Source organism: Balearica regulorum, chromosome 21, assembly GCF_011004875.1.
Source record: "Balearica regulorum gibbericeps isolate bBalReg1 chromosome 21, bBalReg1.pri, whole genome shotgun sequence".
Classification (NCBI taxonomy): Eukaryota; Metazoa; Chordata; class Aves; order Gruiformes; family Gruidae; genus Balearica; species Balearica regulorum.
Window position 1 is genome coordinate 833,872 of NC_046204.1, and position 22,041 is coordinate 855,912.

A 22,041-nucleotide genomic window follows, 5' to 3' on the forward strand; every position below is an offset into this window, starting at 1 on the left:
GGAGGCACCGAAGCCCCTTCCCGCACCCGCGCCGTGCGGATTCCTCCCTTCTCCCCCCTCTGCCTCAGCCTTCCCACGACTCCCGGCTTGAGTCAAAACGCCGCAAGAGGGTAAATCTCCCAAATAACCCAGAGCCGGGTCTGCCGACACGTGGCAGGGAGCTGGGAGGACCCGTCCGGCATCGCAGGGGTGAGCTGGAGAGGCAAGTGCTTGACTGCAGCAGGATTTACACGCGCGCATCCATCAGAAAACGCATCTGATCCCCGAAAGCTTCATCCAGCCCATAAAACCCGCTTTTGGACAGAAATATTCAATCAGGAGCATTGTGTGGCCACTCTGCTGCAATCGCAGCCACAAATGGCCTTTCCCGGGGGGATCAGTCAGACTTTGCCCTAACACAAACCCTGCTGCCGTTTAGCAGCTTCTAAGAAAAATAAATTACAAAACCCATGAGGGTTAGATACAGGGGAGGAAACACAGCAGGAGCCTTCTTGGAAAACTTTGTTCGGGTGCGAAGCCGGTTCATCCTCTGCCCGAGCGGCTGGGAAACCGCCGTGGGGCCGCCCGCTCCTCTGAACACCCCCTTGCCTTCGAAGCAGGGACTGTGCCGGCAAAGCCCCTCGGTTTCCCGCCCGGTAAATCAGGGCGATCAGCTCCAAAACCCAGCCCAGTGAGCATTACTCATCCTGAAGGGAAAATGCAGCTCTTCAGAAAAAAAAAAAAAAACCCAAAACGAAAAAACCCACCAACCAAGGTTCCTGGAAACCTCTTTGGGTTGGACTGATGAAAGGAGGAGAATATCCTGCTGCTGCTGAGAAATATTCTTGCCAAGAATGAAGATCCTAGAGGCTTATGCTAAAGACACTGAGACTTATCTTCTCAGGTGTTACAGCAAATATCACCGAGCAGTAAATACTTCGGAGAGCAGCAGAGGAGAGTTTCTGGCTCGTTTAGACACACGTGGGTGAAGGCGCACACACGACATCTGCTAATCCCAGGGAGAAAGACGGTCCCTTCTCCCCCGGCAGAGAGAGCTCGGCTTATGGCCGCGCTCGTTCCTTGCTCCAGCCCTCGTCCTGCATCCTTGCCGATGCACGGCCTCAGAAGGGATCCTTCGGGAGCCTCCCAGCAAGGCGACCCGTGGGTGCTGACCCAGGAGATGCCGTCCAGCCCCCTCGCCCCCCCTCCGGCCCCCGGCTGCCTCCCTGTGCCTTCGCACGGCGGATCAAAGAGGCAGCTCCATCCCGACCGCCCAGGGTCTTCTTTTAACCACATTTTATCTTTAATTAATTCCTTTGAAGCCTTTTGCATCCGCTATCTCCTTGCATCCAGCGCCCCCTCTCCCGCACCCTCTTTTTGAAGGCAGGGTCATCTCCCAGCGGGGAAATGAATGTCTCTCTATTATTATTTATTCCCGATGATACGCTCCCGGCCAGCGCCGGGGAGGAAGCAGAGGGCGGGCTGGGCATGCCACGAGCTCGGCTCCGGTGCCGGCACGGCGGGTGCCCACGCCAGCGCCCACGCGGCCCCTCGCCTCCTCCCGGCCAGCAAACCCGACCCCGGGGGTGCCCCGCAGCACCGGCTCCTGCACGAGCACGCTGCTCGCAGAGCACGATGCCAAACCCATTGCGTACCGGCGATCAAATCGCCATTAAGAGCAGCAGACGGTGCATAAAGTCTTCTGCCTTATAAAGCACTTAAAGGTTTAATTAAAGACGGCTTTATTCTAATAATACTGAAAGGAGAGCCTCAGACAACCCAGCGAGCACAATTCATGCCTTCGCTCCGACAGTCTCTGATTCATTCTTCTCTTTTCTTCTTTTTTTTTTTGGCTGAGCCCGCAGTACAGGAGGACGCTCTGCCGCGGCGGCAGAGCCCAGCCCGCACGGACAGCATCTGCGCGGCCGCCCCGGTGAAGCTCCTTACGGCCCTTGGCTCTTGCAGCACGCCGGAATTTTAATTATTTCTCTCTTTCCGTGCTCCACTGTAAAATGATTATGACAGCCCCCGAAAAAGGAAGCACGTTTTTGAAAAGCATAAGCATAAACTACGCCTGGGTGAACATATTGCGTCCCCATCTGACTGCCATCAGCACTCTGCCAGGCGCCGCGCGGCAGAGGTGGCACCGGGACAAACACACCTGAGCTGCGGGTTACCCAGAACACCCCCCCCGTGCGGGGCACCCCCAAACCGGAGCGGCACGCACCAGCCTCTCCCGTCTTTCCGCGCATTACAAGTGATCGCTCGTCTGCCTCCTCTCCTACCTACAAGCAGAGTATTTGCTATTCCAGGGGAATTTTTTTCAGCTTGTTTTTGCTGCTGGTGAGTCACAGAGATGTTGTTTCTGCCTTTTTTTCTCTCGCTTCTTCAGCGAGGAGGAGCAGGGCGGGAGGAAGGTCTAAGCGAGCAGGATCGCTCTCGCTGCTCATCTAAGCGAGCGCTGCTGCCTTCGCTGAAGTGCCCCCACCCCGGCGCCCCAAGGACCCCCACGGTCCCCCAACAAGTCCCTTTCCAGCAAAGCAAGGGCACGGCGCCGGGAGGGCACGGGGGGAAGCAGCGCCTTCGTTAGCACGACGGCGGCGCACGATCCCATGGGAGCGGGGGGGAGCACGGGTCTGCTCGGCCGTGGGAGCCCTGGGGGGGCTCTGCCGGCTCCCGGGGTGGCCCCAGCTCCCTTGGGTGCTGCCAGCGGGACCACCCCGACCCCCAAGTGCCAGGGAAAGCTGAGGGACCACAAGCTGCGAGAGCAGCATCCCTCCCCGCCCGCGCGCCCACCTCGGGCTCCTATCGCGACGTGCGGCACCTTACGGGACGAGGACTCGCGATGCTCGCTGAGGCAAATAGAAAGTACAGACGAGTTACCTAATCCTAATTTGTAGCCATATGTTTTTCCCAGCAGAGAACAAACGCTTCCAGCCGCTAAAGCTTATATAACAGAGAGGAGCAGGGCTTGAAAAACGCACAGCCTCGCGCAGGCACGTCGCCAGCAAAACCGGCGATCGCACGGCCGGGGCTTCGGGACGGCGCTGGCCGCTGGCTCCGAAACGCTCGTCCCGAGGTGCTGCAGGGGCTCGGCGCTCCGTGCCGGGACCTGTCCGGGCTCTCCTGGGCGCTCGGCACCGGCGCCGGAAGGAAAAGCAGATCTGGAACTGAGGCGCTTTTCAATTTAGGGTGGACAGGCTGAGATCAAAAAGGTCCTTTAGCCCCGGGAAGGAGTTTATCGTATTCACCGCTCGGCCAAAAGAAGTTAATTAGCAAAAACCCCAATCCTGGAGAAAGCCCCTAATGAGCGCTAAGAGCCGGCAGATTAAAGCAGTCGGCCCCTGGGAAGCTGCCGGGGCTGCAGCTCTCTGCCGATCTGCCGGCGGCAGCTCCACCGGCTCATCCCCATCCTCGCCTGAACGAGGCAGCCGCGCGGAGCAGCCGCAGCGCCTGCCCGGCACCGTCCTCCCACGAGCTGCCAACGGAGCCGGCGGACGGGCTGCCGCAGCCGGCTGATGGCGACCAGCACGCCGAGCCCCGCGCGCCCGGACCGGACGATGCCACCGAGGCCGGAGGCACCGACCACCACCGGTCTGGGGAGCTACAGCTGAAAACCTCGTCACGCGGCTCACACCAGCACTCGCTATCGATACTCCCTTCCTAATGTACCCAGCCGATTCCAGCATTTTTTCAAAGGTGTGTAGGTTGGGAGGTGTTTCACTGCCATAAATAACTCCTCTAAGTCAGGAACAACATTCTGGCCGGCTTGTCTCTTTCTGCCAAGCAGGGCAGGCTGGATAAATTAATTGGGATTAAGATTAGGCCACAAAATTCTTTTTTGAATCGACTAGAAAATCACTGTGGGCTAAAAGCAGTCGATGCACAGTGAATAAATTCTGTAAACTATACAACGGTATCCCACGGTTTAATACTGGCAATAACAAATATAATTTGAAATAAATGGGAAGCAACTTTCCCATCCATGTCCACGCAGCAGATAGTGCTGGGGGAAGGCAGCGCCGTGCCCGAGCGCCGTGCGAAACGCGATTATGGGAGATGGGCTGTGGATGGATACCACTAATGGGAAAAACCCAGCAAGCTGCTGGAAAACACCTCGGATAAAAGCGATGAATCAGAGCTGCCGCTCGCCTCCCAAGCGCTCCTGCTCGACATCGCGCATTGCTCTCCATGCCGGGCGGCTCTGCTGCCGGAGAACCTCGTGCCGCAGTCACCCCTCCGCTCCAGGACCCCCCAGCCCTCCCGACATACCCGCCGCCGCCCCGGCCCCCCCGGCAGACCCTACCTGTGCTGTCCCCCAGCCCGCGGGGCGGGCGAGCATCCTTGCCGCCACTGCTGTGGCCGGCGGCTGGCTCGGCGGTGCTGGTGCGGCCGGGGCTGCTGCGGGGTCCATCCCTGCCAGGCGCAGGAGCTGGGGTGCTGGGGGGCGTGCGAGGCGGCGTGGCGGCCGCAGTGATGGCGGCAGCGGCGGTGGTGGTCGTCGCGGCGGTGGTGGTGGTGGCGGCGGCGGTGGTGGCGAAGGTGCCGGGCAGCGTGCTGCTCTCCAGGGAGTCCTCCTCGCCCGTGGGGCCCCAGACGATGACCTCGGGCAGCGCCGTGGGCCGCCCGTCCCGCGGGGCAAAGCTGTGGCCACGCAGGTGCCGCCGGCCTCTCCGGGAACGGGGCCGGCGCAGGGGGCGGCCGGCAGGCAGCGGGGCGGCGGGGGGTGGCCGGCGGGAGCGGGGTCTCTGTAGGGGGGGCTCGGGGGTGCAGGTCCAGGGGGGGCCGGGGTGCCGTATCTCCTCCCCGCTCCCCGTGCCCCACAGCGAGCCGCGGGACAGTCTGTGCCGGAGCACCGGCCGTGGTGAGAGCCTCCCCCCGGCGCCGCTGGCTGGGGGCTGGCAGCTGGCGAGGTCCATGGCTAGGTGGAACATGGCTATTAAAATCCAAGCATGGCTTCCGAGCGGGCAACCTGACCTGCGGACAGACAGCAACCGTGTTAGAAAGCCAGAGGGGCAACCCAGCGCTCCCTCCCGGCACGGCCACCCGAAACACCCCTTGGCAGTGCGGGAAAGCGGTGCCATTGTCCTCCCCCCACGCTCCAGACAGGGTCCCCCGAAATGGCATCGCAGGGCACCCTGCACCCCTTCCCCACCCGCCGTGAACCCACCACCGGGAACAAGGCAGACGAAGGACCCCCATGCGAAAGCGCGACGTCGCCGTGTTGTCAGCGGCTCTTCGAGCAGCGGCTCCAGGATGGGTTCGACTGCGGGATGCCCTGAGGAAGCGGCCAGCATCTGCCTTGCCCAAACTCAGCCCTTTTAGGTGAATTATTGAGCAGCCTGGTGCAACCGGAGCGCCAGCAGCGAGAGCCTTTGCTCCGGCGTCTCTGTGGCACTGGGCTATCGGGGAGCCCGGCTCCCCAAGCCGCGGTCCAAGGAGCCAGCCCACGCAGGGCAGCAGAACCGATCCCTCGATGAGCCAAAGCAGAAGAGCCGGCGGGCTCTCGCGTTCACACGTGTAACCCAGCTCCTAGCGGGGAGGTCGCCCACGCCGTGGCAGGAGCATCTCAGCCAGTGGAGCACCGCACCCAGCGCCGAACGCAACCCCGCGGCACGAGGACTCGCCGGTGGTTTCCTCGGCAAACCCCCTGCCCTAGCAGGGAAGGACGGGCACCCTTTTCACAGAACAGCTGGAAATCACGCCGCGCCGTCAGCAGGCTCGGTATATAAAATTTTGCTTTGACGTGCCGTGCCTCCATCAGGCCAGGCCACGTCAAAGCCCGCTCCGTCCTCAGCAGCACCGCACCTTGTGAGGTTCCGCTCCGCTCACGTCTCTCCCCAAGATACCATTCCACATGAAGCCTGAAAATGCCCAATACACAAATTTATCATCATCGCCCCCCCCCCCCCCCCCCCCCGAAAAAACCCATTAGGCCAAAGCCCAAAAATCTTTATTCCATTTTATTCAGCTTTTACACAAGAAAGACTTTTGTCGAACTCAGCAGGAGTTAATGAGAGCTTTATATGGCTAAATAGACTAATCCTCCGCAGCGCTGCGCCCCGTAAAGTCCTTGGTAGCACTACAAAATGTGCATCTGGTTGACAGAAGCATTTGTACACTCCCTCCATGCGTGAGCAAATGAAGCTAAAGGAGCTGACCTGGATACTCTCAGGCACAGTCTTTTTCTGCTCAGAGGATCTCTTTTTTTTTTCCTAATTGGGTATTTTGTCAAAGCGTAACAGCATTTATTTTGGGGAAGAATAAGGTGACGCAGGGAAAGAGCACAGAAGGAGAAAGGGAAGAGCCAGAAACAGACAACATAAACCAAAATAGTTCAGGCTGGGGGAGGAAGGATTTCAAGGCTTCAAAAACCCAAACCACCCAAAACACGTTGTCAGTGGGGATTTTTTTAGAGGCCGGCAGAGCGGTGGCAGTGCCGCGGGGGGCAGCACGAAGAGCATCCCCCACGTGTTGCGCATCGGCAACACCCCGTCTCCCCCGGCGAGGAGTCAGGAGCGCCGGCTTCCAGCGAGAGCACCAAACCCAGCGTCGCCTTCGCAATGTTCGGCTCACACTCGCTCCGGCGGCACGCCGGGAGCCCCTGCCCGACTCCCCAACGCCACCCGAAAGGTCTCCTTGCAGCGCTCACCCGGGTACCACCGCTCGCACCCCCCCGCACCTCTGCCCTGCCCGTGCAGCTCCGTGCGAGGCCGCGGCGTGCGAGGCACTGCTAGCAGCAGCCGCTGAACGAGGCGAGGGACGAGCCCGAGCTCGGTGCTCGCTAAATCCCAGCCGCTGCGTAGAAGCTTCTGAAAGACCAAATGCCAGTCCTCAGTACTGGGGATTGGCAGCTCGCAGGAAAAACAGACTTTTTCCCCTCTTCCCATTTCCTCCCGCTTGCTCGTGACACGCTCAAGCTGCAGTGACGGCAGCCGGGCGCTCACGGGGGTTTGCTCCTGCGTGGGACCTGCCCGAGCATCGCTGCCTTGCTCCCCCGCAGCCTCGGGCAGACACGCGGGGAAAAGGCAACGCGCGACCCCCGGCTTCACGCCCACGCACCAGGAATGCCCAAGCACGGCCCGGCAGCGCCGGGTGACACCCAGAGACAGGGGCGTCCCTCGCTCCGGGCATCGCTCCCCAGGTCAGAGCCTCTGGGGATGGGGGGGACACCCACGGCTCGTACGGGGCAGCACCCGTCCTGCCCCAAGGACGGCGTGGGTCACCCTCCCGCCTGCGTCCCTCCCCTCGAGGGATGCCGGCCAAGGACCTGTCACCCAAGGAGCACCCATCCTCCTGGCCACCCCGCTGGCTGGCACGTCCCCAGGAGGCAGCTTTTGGGACGGGAGCAGCGAGTCCGGTTACCTCGGAGGAATTTTGCGTGGCATGCAATCTTTTGAGGGCTTTGCAACAACAGATAAGAGCAAGTGTCCTTCAGAATAAATAGCAGCGTGTAGGAGTTGCCGTTGTCTAGGCAACGCAGCCGATGTGCTCGGCGCGGCGGCGGGGATGCGGCAGCGCGTGGCGGGGCCGGCGGCAGCCAGGGACCCTGAGCTCCGCCACAGGACCACCCTTCCCTCCCCCTGCCACCCCTCCTGCCCCCCTGGCCCCACTGGAGCACCCTGCCAAAGCTGGGGCGAGAGGGACGTGTCCCAGGGGCAGCCCAGGGAGCGGGGACACGTCCCGCCCGGAGGTCCTGCCACCTTGTGCGTGCCCCAAAAAACCCGGGGCTGTCCCAAAAAAGCCCGCTGCTCCCGACACGCCGCCCCCGGGGAGTCCCCGTGCCTCTGCCTCCCCGTCCCCAAAACAGGCAGGAGAGCATCGCTCGCCTCTCGGGAGGCGTGAGCGGAAAGTCACCGCTGCTCGGAGCCCGGGAGGACGTTTGAGCTTTGCTGAGACATCAAAGGGCACAAACCCTCCTCCAACTGCACGACCTGCACATCACCCGCCGGGAAGCGGAGGCAGGAGGAACTTTCACTGCTCGGTTTTGGTTTCACGTTATTTCTTTTCCCATCTTGGAGGTGAACGGGAGCGTTATCCCAAAATACTTCTCAAACTCAAGAACAAAATTCTACAAAACTCTGAAATTCAGTTCAAGAAAAGAACAGAGCAGCAGAGATCTCTGAGAAGATGAAATCCCTTCTTCACCCTCCTCATCTGAAGCCTTTGGTCCCACGAACCATGAATCCGCTCCCACGGCTTCACGGCTGGAGAGGCGTCCGTATTCTCACACGGTAAGGGAAGCTCCTACAAATATCTACCTGCGCTTCGCTAGCAGTACGAGAGCAGATTTCAAGGAAACTACTCAGATAATTGCAGCAAGTCCAAAGCACGTGCACGGGCCACGCAGGCGCAGGGCGCTGCTCACGTCACCTACGCCACGTTTCCAAGTCAGTAAGGAGCACCGAGGGGTGCTTAGTGCTTCGGAAACGACGGGGCTGCGTGCAGCACCGTATGCAGTGGGGCAGAAATCCATGGGAAAAACAGCGCACAGACAAAGGACGAGAGCAGTCAGGACACGCGGAGTACAGCCCCTCTTCTGCCACCCTCCACGCACGTTATTTTGCATTTCTATCCGCAGAGCGGCCACGGGAACACGACGGCAGCGGGCAGGACGCAGGTTAATCCAGCGGCTGCAAAACCAGGCGACCGCTGTGCCCCCAGAAATCCCCCAGTTTGGTAATCTGTGCGAGCAATTATCCGGGATCATGGCCACTGAGCGGCTCTCAAACTGCGAAACACAAACCGCCAGCAGCCTGCCAGCCGTTTGCGAATAACCCAGCTCCCCCGAGCCCGAAAAGGCTCACGCCAGCGTGACTCCCGGGGCAGCGCCGGCGAGAGGTGCCTATTTGCGTCCCTTTCATAAGGTACTTGTTTGCTCTCCAGCACCGGCCCCTTCCTCCCCTGACCGTGGAGCCACTTCACAGGCAGCATTAAATGCAGAATAGGCTGATTTTTAATGCAGAATTATACAAATGGAGCCATTCTTCCATTTCATGCCTCCTGTTAGGTAATCTATTGGTATTGCACAGGGAATCAAGGTTATGTCCTTGTTGGGATGATTTACGGACTCTGAGCATTTCATATCTCAAACACCGAGCGAGACAGAGACAGAATATTCCGGCGAGCGCCCGGAGCGCGAGCGGGAGCCGTGGCCGGAGGGACGGGGCGACGTCCGCTTGTCCCAGGCAAGACACGGCAGGAAAGCGGGTGCCACGCTCCAGGAAAAGCATCCCTGGCAGCGCGGCTGCGTGTCCTACAAAGGCGTTTGGAGCACGACACGCTGTGAGAGTATGTGCAGGAACTCGCTGGCTGGAGAAAGAACGAGGCCGCTGCATCTCGGCGGGTGACTTTCACGCTGGAGCAAGAGCAAGAGGGGAAAGTTTCGGCGGCGGTGGCAGATACTTGGCCCGCAATCGCGTGTCCTCGCCGAGGTGGGGACTGCGGACCCGGCTCCTGCCGCAGCTGCTCTCCTCTCCAGCCCCGCTTTCGCGTGCTCCGGTGTCCCTGCAGCGCAGCCACTGTCCTTTGTTGTGACACTAGCAGCCATCGCCATGGAAATAGAGCATCACCGCTTCCCTCCCGCTGGAACCGGACCCTCGCCCGGGCTGGGAGGAAGGAAGCAGCACGTTCCCGTGCGAGGGTCCCTTACGCCGTTGATGGGCAGGAGACCCCGTGGACCACCCCGGCAGGGCGCCCAGCACAGCACCCACCGCATCTCACCCCGCTCCCCCAGGACCTCCTAAGCGATGTTTTGCTCCGGGAAAAGTCGCTCTGAACCCAAACCCAACGGGAACTGGGAAGTTCCTATTCACTGTGCTGTCCGCAGCCACGGCTTCTTCCAGGATAATTATAAATTTGAGAAAATATGGCTGCCAAGCTCTTTAAAGCCGGGACTGGGAATTAAGGCACAAAAGCTGACACACAGTAGCACCTAGGTAAATTAAATGTGCCACATCACTACCTATCTATATTACAGAACTGAGCTTCAGGATTACCTACTAATAAAAGAGATATTTAAACCAAGTCCGAAGTTCCTCCGCTCTCCCCCTTCTCTCCACAAGTAATTAAACCGACACCGCTTCCCGCGGCGGAGGGGATGGGATTTATCAGGGAGGGAAGGCAGCGGAGGGTGAAATGGGCTGAATCCTCACCACCACGCTCCCGCGGCCAGGCAGACGGTGCCCGTGTCCCCGGAAAACGGGGCGGAAAGAGGTCGGCCGGGGCTGGGGAGCAGCGGGTCCTGCCCGGGGCAGAAATGCCGAGGTGGAGGCGGCCGGATCCGTCCCTGCCTGTGCTCGGGGAGCCGCATCCCACGGCGGAGAGCGGGGCAGGAGGGCGGCGGAGGGGAGCTGCTCACGCGGGGTTTTTCTGCCTCTGTCTTGAGCTCGCCCAGCTGCAAATAAACAATTTTAACATTTGAATAGCCGCGAGTGCGGAAGGCATAATTAATACCCAGCGGTACCGCCAATGTGCTGATGCGGTAGGCGCAGACCCTGCCAAGGCTGTCAGCGAGCAGATCTGGCGCAGCAGTGCCGCGGCCACGGCTGCTCTCGCCTGCGGGTCCCGTCCTTCGCTGGAGGCAGAAAGGGCAAAGTCCCGAGCGCAGCAGCCCGGGGCCGGTGCGGGACCCCACCGGTGCATCCCATGCCCACGCCGGGACAAGCGGCACGGTATTGCAGAGCAACGTGGGAAAGAGAAAAAAGGAGAGAATGGGTGCACACGGCATTGCTGCAAAGGCAAAAGCAGTTTTGCTCCACGGCGGCCGCGTGCCTGGTCGCTGCCAAAGCCGAACCAAACTTCAAGTCTGGGGTTTAAGTTCATTTCACATTTTTAAACATTTAAATGGACACCGACGGGACTAAGGGGTGCTCGGTGACGGGACTAAGGGGTGCTCGGTGACGGCAGCCAGCCTGAGGACGAGCGCCAGAGCCCAGCTAATGCAGCGAGCGGGCGAATGTCGTCCAAGATCGCCAGCCTAGTTCGACCTGCTCTAAAAGGGACGCGCATCTGCCGTAGCGTGTGCTTTCCACGGTCTTGCGGGATCGTTTCAGATAGGATTTGAAAAGCACCGGGGGTGGGAAGCCCAGGAGTCGGCACGCGCCTTCAGACAGAGAAACGTCTTCAGCAAATCTCTGTGCAAAACCGGAGCTGGGTGATTCACCCGCCGCTGCTCCGGCAGAAGGAGCCCCATGCGCGGTCTAGCTCCCCCAGCAAGACCCAGCGGGCTGCGGTTTCATCTGCCAGACGTCGCCAGGCAGGGCCCGGGCAAGCTGCCTCACGCTGCCTGCACTGCCTGCCTGCCCGCTGCAGGCAGGGGACGGCGGTCACGCTGCCTCCCGCCCCGGCCGGGCGACAAACCGCCCCGAGCGCTTCCCGGGGGACACGGCTCAGCGGCAGGCTCAGCCCCTGCAGCCCCGGTACCGCTGGAGCATCCCCTCCGCCGTGCATGCCGCGGTGGCCGCCGCTTCCCCCGCCGCCGCTCCGCACGCCGCCAGCGCCCGGCCAACCCAGCCGGCAAACACTGCGCGCATTTAGCGTGGCAGCGCCGGACAGTGGGGCGTTTCATCAAACCGTCGGAAATAACACTCGGCTTTTGTCCCGCCGGATAAAGGGGGTTTGTGAGCGCTGGCTTTCCAGCCCAAACCTGCACCTGTCGCCGACTTATTTCACTCGTCCCCCCCCCGAATTCTGCACCGGGGATCAGGCAGCAGCAAGAGCTTCGGTTCAGACACAACTTGCTGGGAAGTTTCTCTCAGATTTCCAAATCCACCAAAAATCTTGTCCAAGCGTCACAGCCTTGAGCTCCATTCTTGGCGATATTAAAAAAACCCATAAACCTAAGGCGATCAGGGTTTTTTTCCCCATATTTTAGCTCCTATCTAAACCTCCTCATACGTCCCACCACCTCAGTGCAGCACAAAATCACTGCCTCGTCTTTACTTGCTAACACCTACCCAGGAGATCTCTGGGCGTGCGAGACCTCTCCCATCACCACCACGAGAGCGGAGAACATCTCCCCCTTGTCCCAAACACACGTAAAAAGCGGTCTGCTGGAGGGCAGGGACTGCCACGGACATAGGACGGCACTAAACCCGGGAGCTTAGAGATCATCCCTAACGCTGTACAGAATAAATAAGGACAGCGGTTCAGTTTAACGGCTCCCCGGTGCGGATACAGCCTGACGGAGGAAGATGCTCCCCCCGTAGCCATAAATGAAGGAGTTGCTTGTTTCCCTGCTTTGCTCGTGAATTTTCTTCCTTTGCCACACGTCCACCCCCGGTACTACTGATCCGCGGGCAAAGCCGGGTCTCTGCGGGACGATCGGGTCTCCTCCCCTGACAAAACAACCACGTCGGGGTATACGGGCGGGATGCAAAGCCCGAGCGCTGCGGGATGGGACGGCAGGAGCGGGGCTCTCCCCCCGGGAACCGTGCGGCCGAACGCCAGGATTGCCGTAATCCTGCCTGATCCCGGGCTGGAGCAGGAGCCTTACCACGGGTTTTCCTCCTCTGAAGCCCGTATCCACGAAGGCACGGTGATTTCAAGAGATAGCGAGTATTTCCAGCCAGCCCTCCGGCTCTGAAGGGACCTACAGCGAGGAAGACCACGGTACAAGCTACTGCTTACACCGCCCTTTACCACCACCCCTTCGCTGGTAAATAAACCGAGCGCTTATCTCATTTTCTAAATTAATGTGCTCAAGCGTGTCATTACAACGTACGCAGGAAACGCTTTGATCTAAAAAAAAAAGATAACTTTGCTCAGTACGTATAAAGTAGCAGCTTAATGAGCTTTAAAACAAAATAATTAAAATAGGTCCGTTGCATTGTTGTAACACAATAAGGCTTCGCAGGAGCCGCACGTTGGAGTCTACCACGACATCTGCATCAATGGGAAATACTACCACTGCGGAAAACACCCATTCTAATGGGATTTTCATGACGATCTCCCAAGGAGCTCCACTTTCCCGGGGCGAAGACAAGCATTGACCCCGCTGGAAACGCCCGGACGACCGGCACGGGGCCCAGCCGGCCCTTCCCGCGGCGAGGGCTGGATGTCCGCGCGGGAAATCCCACCGACTCGGGTCTAACTCCGGCGATGTGGTCTCCCAGAAGAGCCGCTCTCGATTCGCACCGGAGCCACCGAGATGCAAACCTGGCTTTCTGCCGGGACCTCCCTGGCAGCCCAGGGACGCACAGCCCACCCTGAACCCTCAGCGGCTGTACAAGGGAACGAACACGGGGAAAGCGTAAAGAATTTCTAAAGGTCCAGTAACTCTTACAGAAAGGGAGGAGATGAGAGAAATAAAGCCTCTAAAAGCAGACAGATAGACAGGTGGCTTTTATGGAGCAAGAAATACAATAAAAAAAAAAAATAGAAGCAGCAGAGCACTCTCCGAAGGCGTGAAACATCAATAGGAAAGCCTGGAGAAAGCAAAGGTGCGAGGGAGGGGAGCCCAGCGCGGGCATCGCATCGCCTGGTTGAGGCTCTGGCACGGTGCCGGGGAGCTGCCGGCCCCCACGGTCCCGCTCCCGACACAGGCGCCGGGACGTCCCGCCGCTGGAGAAGGCTCGCAGCTTGACACGCTTCGTGGGAAAAGAGAACGGCCCAAAAAGATGGAGAAAAGGGCAAACCAAAACAGAAAGTGACGGCAGTGAGAATGAAATCCGGGGTGAAGACTCTTGATCCTTTCATACAGAGGTTTAAATCCCCTTTTAGCACAAAACAATTTCTTTCCCACGAAGAAGAGCAGCTCTCCCTGCACGGGCACCTCATCACGCGTACGGCACCCGGGCAGCTCGCGGGCTCTCCCGCTCCGGCAGCCGCGGGAGCGAAATCCTGCGGGATCAAGGTGAACGTGAGTCACCAGCGGCACCGCGAGCGCCTAGAAAACACTGCGCTGTTTGTGGGCCCACACCCTCCCGAGCCTAATTGCCAGTGAGTCAGATATCGCTGTGCTTTGCATCTCATTACAAAAAAAAAAAAAAAAAAAAATCCCCTTTGCGGGAGCGATTAAACTTTTCAGAGCGTTATCTCCAAAGGAGAGACAGAGGTCTCTGCCAGGCAGATCGGCGGCGACAGGAGACCTCCCGCATCCCTCGCTGCTTTTCGCAAGCCTCCACAATTTATTGCATCTCCCGCGGTATCTCGGCAAACACCCGCCGTGCCGGGCCCACGCACCAGCAGCAGGACAAAAGGGAAGAACGTGGAATCCTATCCCTTCCCGCCGGACGCCTGAGCAGAACGTCCCCAAGGAGCTGCCCACAAGCTCATCCTCATCCATCCTCATCCATCAAAATTAGCAAAATTGATTTTGCCAGGGAATATGTCACTTTGACGGGAACCCAGAATAAGTCCTGAATATTTCACGTCGGAGGATGCTAAAGGAGCGGAGAGGCTCTTAGGAAGCCAAGGAACACGAAGATGAGTAACTCATCCTCATCCTTCCCAGAGAAAACTTAATAAGAAAACCCAGGAAAGGCAGCTCCTTGCAGAAAAGGAGTTTATTCTTCTCGGGAGCTCCCTCGAATCTAGCGCTTGCCAGCACCTGACACGGCAACGCTTTCCACACGTAACGCCCAGCCGCCGCGGGCTCAGCCGAGCTTCGGCTTCTGCCGGGGAGAGACAGAGCCCGACCGCGCTCCCGGCGGGATGCGTGGCCACGTGGCCTCAGCTCCCGGCATTAATCACCCACGTTTCGGTGGGTACTTAAGTGGATGTCCTAATCCATGTCAATTAACTGACGCTTCATTACTCGAGTCCTGCAGACGGAGGCAGAGATGCTATCGCAGGCAGCGGGAGCAGGGCCGGGGTCACGCACGGGACTCTGGCAATTAGAGGAACGCGTCCCCGAGGAACCCGCGCGTGCGGCAGGCTCGGCTCGCCGGGCAGGCAAATCCCGGGGCGGGGGGGGGAACCCAGGCTCCCCCCTGACCTTGCCACCTCTCCAACCTGAATGACATCCAGCCAAGTGGCAACATCAATTAGCGCCGTTTGCTCTTAACGGAGCCTCAAACACTGTCTGCTGAGCAACGAGCCCTCAGCCCTCCCACACCGAGCCACAAAAGCTTTACGCAGTTACTAACCGGCGTAACGCAGCCACATTTCCTATTTATAGGGCCCCAGCCCACGGCCGGAGCGGGAATGACAAGGAGATGCTCCTCAACGTCCCGGGATGCTGCAGAAGGGAGGCACGGCCAAAGCCCCTTACGGATGGGAGCAACCGATCCCACGAGGTCGTAGCTAAACTCTGCCAAGGCGCTTTCCTGCGCGGAACAGCGCAGTCCCTCGCACGGTGCGTGCCGCTCCGCCGGTGTCCCGGGCACGCAGTCACCCCCCCCCGCCCCGGGTCCCCGCGCCAGCACGTCCCCATCCCCTCGCTTCTCGCGTTAGGGCACGCGCACTCCGGCAAGCTCCGGCTTTTCCACCTCAAGGGTCCAGACTTGTATTTCTCTTGCAGGAAGCAGGTCAGCGCTCCCAGACGGCGTGTTGGTTTTGAAGCAGCTTTTACTCAGCCTTTATCTGGAAGCCAGCGGAGTTCGCAGCGCTCGCCCCCCAGCCGGGCAGAGGAAAGCTTCGCCGCTCCCACCTCGCCACGTTGCAATGGCCAAACCTCGTCCCACGGAGCGCTTCGCCCGGGGCAAAGAGCAGATTCGCGGCCGAGGCTCTGCCTCTCCTCGCTGCCAGCCACCTTCATCGGGAACCGGCGAGTTGCTTTCAGTACCCGCTCCGGCCGGGGCACGGCTTTTGCTCCCCACAGCACCGTGCAGGATTGGGCGAGCCGGGGGCTGCTGAAGCGCACTGGCAGCATCGCTCACGGGGACGCACCGGCAGCCACCGGCAGAACGGACACAGCGCTGCTGGGGATGCAACAACGCTTCCAGAAAAGCAGAGCTGCTGAGAAAGACCTTCAGAGCAAATTTCAACAGAAATCATCGCATGTTAAAGCACATCTCCTGCCTACACATCATTTCCAAGTCACAATGAGACATTGTGCAGATCAGAGTCGAAAATGAACACTTTATGAATGATGAGCTTTATTTTTTTTTATATATATATATTTTTTGGCAGTCCATTTAATCTCTCCCTGACAGCCAGCAAAGGCGGAGGGCTGGGGAAGCTTCTGCTGCTGAATTTTGGTGGGGCGCTGGCCCAAAGGCGGTCAGCGGTCTCGGACAGAAAAGCAGAGCCAGGCTAAAAGGCTTCGCTGGGGACGTACACCCCGCTGCTCTGCCGGGAAGGGCCTCGGGCGAGTCCCCGGCGGGGGCTTCGGCCTCCTGCCCCGGGGCCCTCGGCGCTCGCTGACCCCGTCCCTGCTTATTTCCACACAACTGCTCATCCATCTCCAGCCAAGCCGCATTTCTTCCCCTTTCATCGCTGTTGCTTGGTACCAGAAATCACTCAGCACCGAGGAGAGGACGCGCTGGAGAAGCGCCGCATCCTCCTGCACTTGGGGTTATCGCTGCAAGTCTCCATCTTGCTCCACGAGCGTCATGCCCAGCGAGAGCTTCGCCGCTGCGTCCCGGCCCCGTTGCCCACATCACGAGCGGCGCGGGCACCCGGGCAACCCACGCCAGGAGCGCCGGAGAGAGATGCCGCCTCGCCAGAAACGCCCATCGGTCCCGCCGCGTCCCCCCCGTGGCTCCGGGCAAAGGCATCCAACGCCGCGCTGAAAGGCGGCTTTAGCTTTAGCACAGCTTCTCCTCGCAGAGCCGCTGGGAAAGGAATTGATAAACCCAGAAAGCAGGAGCAATTCAGCAGCAGACAAAACCTCATTTCACGAGGAATCCTCATAAAACCAAATTAATGTTGAAGGATGAAGGGTAGGTAAACCTCCCACAGTTAAGTTCAGGCCACAGAGACTCGGTTTAAATCTCCCAGCAGTTCTGATTTAATCAATGCATTTCAAAGTGAAATTAGATGAAGTGCATCTCCATCACAGGAAATTATGTAAGCTATCAAAGTCTGTAGGTGCAGGCCCCAGTAAGAAGAGCCACAGGAAATATTCCTATCAACTCAAATGCCATTTTTAAGGAGGCAGGTCAGGTCCAGAGTTTGACGTTATTCCAGCGAAAAAGTTCAGTCTGATGAAAACCGTGTACCCAAGGAGAAGCTGGGCCCAAGGGGCAGCTTCAGGAGCCAAGGAAGGAAGGAAGGAAGGAAGGAAGGAAGGAAGGAAGGAAGGAAGGAAGGAAGGAAGGAAGGAAGGAAGGAAGGAAGGAAGGAAAAAGCCCTTTGTTCCCAACAAGGGGGTGAAAGTGCCAACGAGGCCGCTCCACCCTCCCCGCTGATCCCACCCAACACACTTGGCTTCCAGGACTTATCCCGCTAGAAGAGTTTTGGTCTCAAACCCAAACTCCATGGGGCCTGAATTGCTGTAACCCACTTCGTTATCCCCAGCCCTTAACAAGAATAACAGATACCGCAGCCCGGAGCGGAGCAGCTCCTGCTCCTCCGGCTCAGCATATTGATTCCCGTAATCTTTCCTCCCCGTCCTTCTCCTATTAGCTATATTTAAAGGCTTAAACATGCATACATTTTCATAATGAACCTCAGACCTGTCAGAAGTCATATGGATTATTCACACCCTACGGAGCTGTTGTGCGAAGCCGCTCTCGGTGCTCACCGCCGCTTTGTACACATACATATAGATACAAGTGTAAGTAAGCCGTGCTGGGAGATCTCGCGGATCAGACGCGGGTGAGGAGAGGTAGGAAGAAGGTTGTTGGGCCACCTGGAGAGCTGGTCACTACCTGGCCGCGGGTGCCCTTTGCAGACTAGGCTTTGAAGGAAACCCAGCAACTCCTCCTTTTCAGCAGATGACCGTTACGTAAAGCAAACCCGAGGCACGGTACCGCGACGCCTGGAGCAGACGTGCCGGCGGCTCGCGCGTCCCGTGCCCCGCACGCCGAAGGCAGGCAGGACGGCCGGTGACGTGGGGCAGCGTCCCGGGCGAGCGGCAGCTCCGTGACCGCGGCAGCTCCCATCCGTCACCCCGCCGGAGATGCCACAAAGGCAACGCGGCGGCCCCGGCTCCGGCGTTATTACAACAATTATTCATGCCGTGGGGAAGAGGCTGCTAAAGACCAGTGCCGCTCCCTTTGCCTCATCTGTGAAATTGCTGCCAGTTAGGAGGTACGAACCGCTGCATAAAAGCGCAGTTTATTCAAGCATTATTGTGGCTGTTAAGTATCATAGCCGGTGACACTAGATGAATTTCTGTGGCAATCAATTCACCCAGGAGCAGCCAGCTCAGCCCCTGCGTGGATGCGGGATGAGTAAGGACTCCTCAGTGGAGGCCATTAACTCCCACTGCTTACTGCTCTCATTACTTCCCAGACTGCAAGGCTTGCATCTTTGACGAGCGGCTGAATCTACATTTGACAGCGTGAACTTGATGAGTGAAATTCATGGAAAATGTTTGCTTTGGCAGTCGCTACAGGGCCCATAAAGTTTCCTCAGCGCCAATGCGCAGGGCTGTATGTTTTTAATGAGTTGTTTTATGCAATCGGGAAGAAATCGCAAACACCGGTTTTACTCACGCTGCAAATCATTCCGGAGCTAAATGCTGTAAAAATCGTGGCATATTGTTTAAAATATTCTATTTGTAAGCTACGGAAAGGAAGTCCTCAGTCAGAGCCAGAAGCCAGGCAGACGGCACGCTGCAGAAAGCTGTCATGCCCTCACAGGCGCGCAGCACCGACGCAGCCGTGGGCACGCATGCATACGTCGGTGCACGCTCAGGAGGCGACAGAGGAGCTGCCCTCCCCCCCCAAATAACAGACCTTCGCCCGCCGGCCCCCACGCCGGCACCTGCCGCGCTGCCAAGGGCGAGAGGACCTGGAGCATCCCCGGGAACGCGCAGGGGCACGAGGGGGAAAGCTGCACACGCAGGCCGGCTCCCTGCGGCGCTCGGAACCGGGGCAGCGGCGAGCTCCCCTGCACCAAAGCAGGGGCAGAGGCATTGCGAGTGATTTGCAGGTCTCGCCCTCCTCGGCTTAAGAGCGAGGCTGGCCCGCAAGGTCAGGCAGCTGCCGCTGCCCGGGGCGAAAGGAATCCGACTTGAAAGGAGCAATACGGTACCGTCTCCCCGCGCCCGGCAGCGGCTCCGGGCAGAGGCTGCGCGGGGTGAAACGGGCACTGGAAAGGTCTACTGCTTCTCTCGGAGCTATTTTTCTAGCAGTCTTCAAGAAAATGAGGGGAAACGACATGGGAAATGTCAGAAATAAAGCCAGAAGCAATTAGAGTTAGAGAGAAGCGAGAGCAGCAGGCAAGGTTAGCAGTAAAGTTATCTCTTATTAAAAATAAAACACGGAGGGACTGGAGCTGAAGAGGTGGTACAGAGGACAGCCTGGCGCTGAGGATCCAGGATACACAGCAAAGAAATTCGCAAGGCGAATCGAGGAGGGAAGCGACCGGAAGGCTCCTGTTTTCATTGCTAAACTCTTCACAAAAATAAAAAAGCAGAGGGCGTCCTCTGTTTCCAAGATTACAGTCTTCTGCTGGCTCCGGCCTCGGGAAACAGCCCTCCGGCTCCACCGGGCTTTTCGTCTGCCACAGAATCAATCCAAAGGCGAGGCACCCCGAGAAACCCCTCGGGTGCTTTCCCTAGGAGTAATTCCTAAGGTCACTACACGGCCGCAGACTCCTCAGAGACTCTGCCCTTCCCACCGTGCAGCAGCCTCGGCGGACGGACGGACGGACGGAGGTCTCTGGCGGCAGCGGGCCCGCAGGGTGCACGGGCTGGGGCGGGGGACGAGGCCGGGGGGGGGCATCGGGCGACGGCTTGCCACGTGCACCTGGGATGTGGTGCACGGCACACGCGAGTGTAACACAAAAGCCGAGGGCCTCCCCCCAGCTCCTGGCGCAGACAAAACCCCCGTTCAAGTTTCACCCTCCAGGACTCCATCCAAAGCTCAGACAAAGCCTCCAGTGGCTCCGAAGGGTGACGGACAAAGGCCTTTCGCACCACCCGCGGCATTCGGGGGGCCCTGCCCGCCTCCCTCCCGCACCTCCAAACCGGCAGCCATGTTCTGCCGGAGCGCGGGGCAGGGTCGCGGCCGTCCGCTCACCCCGCAGCCGTCTGGGGCGCCCAGTCCCGCTCCCCGGGGAGCGTCGGCAGGGCCCGGCGTGAGCTGCAGGAGCGGGGTCACCCGCCCGGGACCCCTCTGCGGCAGCCAGACCCTCGGCGCAGCCGGAGAACGCGACGTCGCACCTGAACCGTCCTCGCGCTCCGCAGAGGGGTTTGGGCAGGCGGCAGCCTCCGACCCCTGCCCCACACCAACCACTCGCCGGCCCGAACCCAGGAGTTTTTAAACACAGCATGGGGCTGGAGGGGAGAGAGGCAGAGCACGGATGGCACAGCAGCGTGCCTTTCCTCGCGATCTTGCTTAACGCGCTGCTGCTCTAAATGAATTCCAGCGGGAGCGGCTCAAAAGCCCAGGCAGCCGGGCATTCCTGCGGCGTCAGGGGCCGGTAACTAGTGTTCTCCAAACACAGTGCCATGGAAATAACAAGATTTCGGCTCAGATGACTTCGCAGCGGTAATGAAAATGTGTTACATAACACTTTGCCGCCGTCTCCTCCGCTTTGCAATTCTCGATTAATCTCCCAAACGCGCCCAGCCGCCCGCCCGCCCCACATGCCCCGGCCCCCCGAGAGGCTCCCGGCGGGGCGGCGAGAGGGGAGGGGGCCCTTCCCGGCGGCGTGCGGGGAACAGCAAAGGGACCCAGACCGCGGCTTTCCCCGGGCAGGGCGGCCGAAGGGGCTGCGGGAGAGGCACGGCGGGGCTCCCGCCATCCCGCCCGAACGGGCACCGGCCGCGCCTCCCCGGGCGCTGGAAGCCGCCGGGCTGCACCCCGCACCCCGCACCGCCGCACCCCGCGCCGGGAAGTTCATCCGTTAACTCCGCCAGCCGCTCCGCGAGTGCGGCCGGGCGCGGGGGGGGGGGACACACACGAGAAGCGCAGCCGGCGTTCGCTCCGCGGAGCGGCCGCGCCCCGGCCCTACCTGCTTCCCGGGAGCCGTCGCATCCACATCGTCACGTCTCCCGGCCCGCCCGGCCCGGCCCGGCGGGGCTCACCGCCTCAGCTCTCCATCCGGGCGCGCCGCCCCGCGCCCGCGGCAGCGCTCAGCGGCGGGGCAGGCGGCGCCCAGCGGGGCGGGCATGCCCGGGGATCGGCGGAGGTCGGCGCTCCGGCTGCCCTGGTCCCTCAGCCCCGGCGGGGCAGCTGCGCGCCCGCGGAGGTTGCGCGCCCCATGCGCGGCGGGGGAGGCGCGGGGCGGCCGGGGCCCCTGCGGGCGCGGTGCGGCTCGGCTGGGCTCGGCTCGGCTCCGCTCGGCTCGGCGCGCCCGCGTCTGTGCGCGCACCCGCGGGGCGGGGGCGGGGGGCCGCGGCTCGGGGAAGTTGCGCGGGGAGGAGGCGGGGGCGGAGCGCGGCCCCTCCGCTCCGCGGCCGCGGCGGGGCGGGGACGGACCCACCGGCGGGGCCGGGGCCGGGGCCGTGTGCGGCCCCGTCGGGCGCCGGAGCCCCAGCGGAGGAGGCGGCGGGGAGACCCGCCGGGAAACGGCCGTGCCCTCCCCAGGACGCCGCGTTTGGCCAGCACCCCCACCCCCCCCGGCCTGCGCGGCGGGTCGCCGAAACGCTCCTTCTCCCTGAACCGGGCGAACTCCGCCTCGCTTGCGGCTCCGGGGGAAGGCGGACGCTTCGCTCTGCCCGGTTTGCAGGCACCTGCTCCAGCCTGCGTGCCCGCCTAGTTAGGCGCGCGTTTAGCAGGGCAGCGCCCCGGGGCTGGGGGGTCCCCTGAGGAGCCGCCCCCCCCCCAGCAGGGCTGAAGGCAGTTTCCTAAAGACCGCCGGGGGGGGGTGGGGGGTGGCATTTTTAATCCGTGCTTGGAAAGCCCCGGGGCGCCCTCGCACACACCCCCCCGCCGCCGGCCGGGGCAGCCCGGCCACAGGTTGCGGGTCCCGGCGCTGCGGGGAGCCCCGGGGAGCGGGCCCGGCCCCGGGCTGCAGCGGGCTCCACCCGCCGGCCGTGCGAGCAGGCGCAGCCTGCCCGGG

The 22,041-nt window shown here is 60.7% G+C and overlaps 1 protein-coding gene across 3 annotated transcripts in view; it reads right to left on the minus strand.

Moving 5' to 3' along the window:
- The window catches only part of AJAP1 (adherens junctions associated protein 1), a 98,159-nt gene extending 76,821 nt beyond the window's left edge, over positions 1 to 21,338 (minus strand). For all 3 annotated transcript variants that reach the window (XM_075773228.1, XM_075773230.1, XM_075773229.1), the window contains exons 1-2: positions 20,992 to 21,338; positions 4,286 to 4,956 (exon numbers count right to left, since the gene is read on the minus strand). In XM_075773228.1, the coding sequence (XP_075629343.1) occupies positions 4,286 to 4,956; positions 20,992 to 21,020 (700 nt within the window). In that variant the 5' untranslated portion in view covers positions 21,021 to 21,338. The remainder of the gene's footprint in view (positions 1 to 4,285; positions 4,957 to 20,991) is intronic.
- Positions 21,339 to 22,041: the final 703 nt, after the last annotated feature.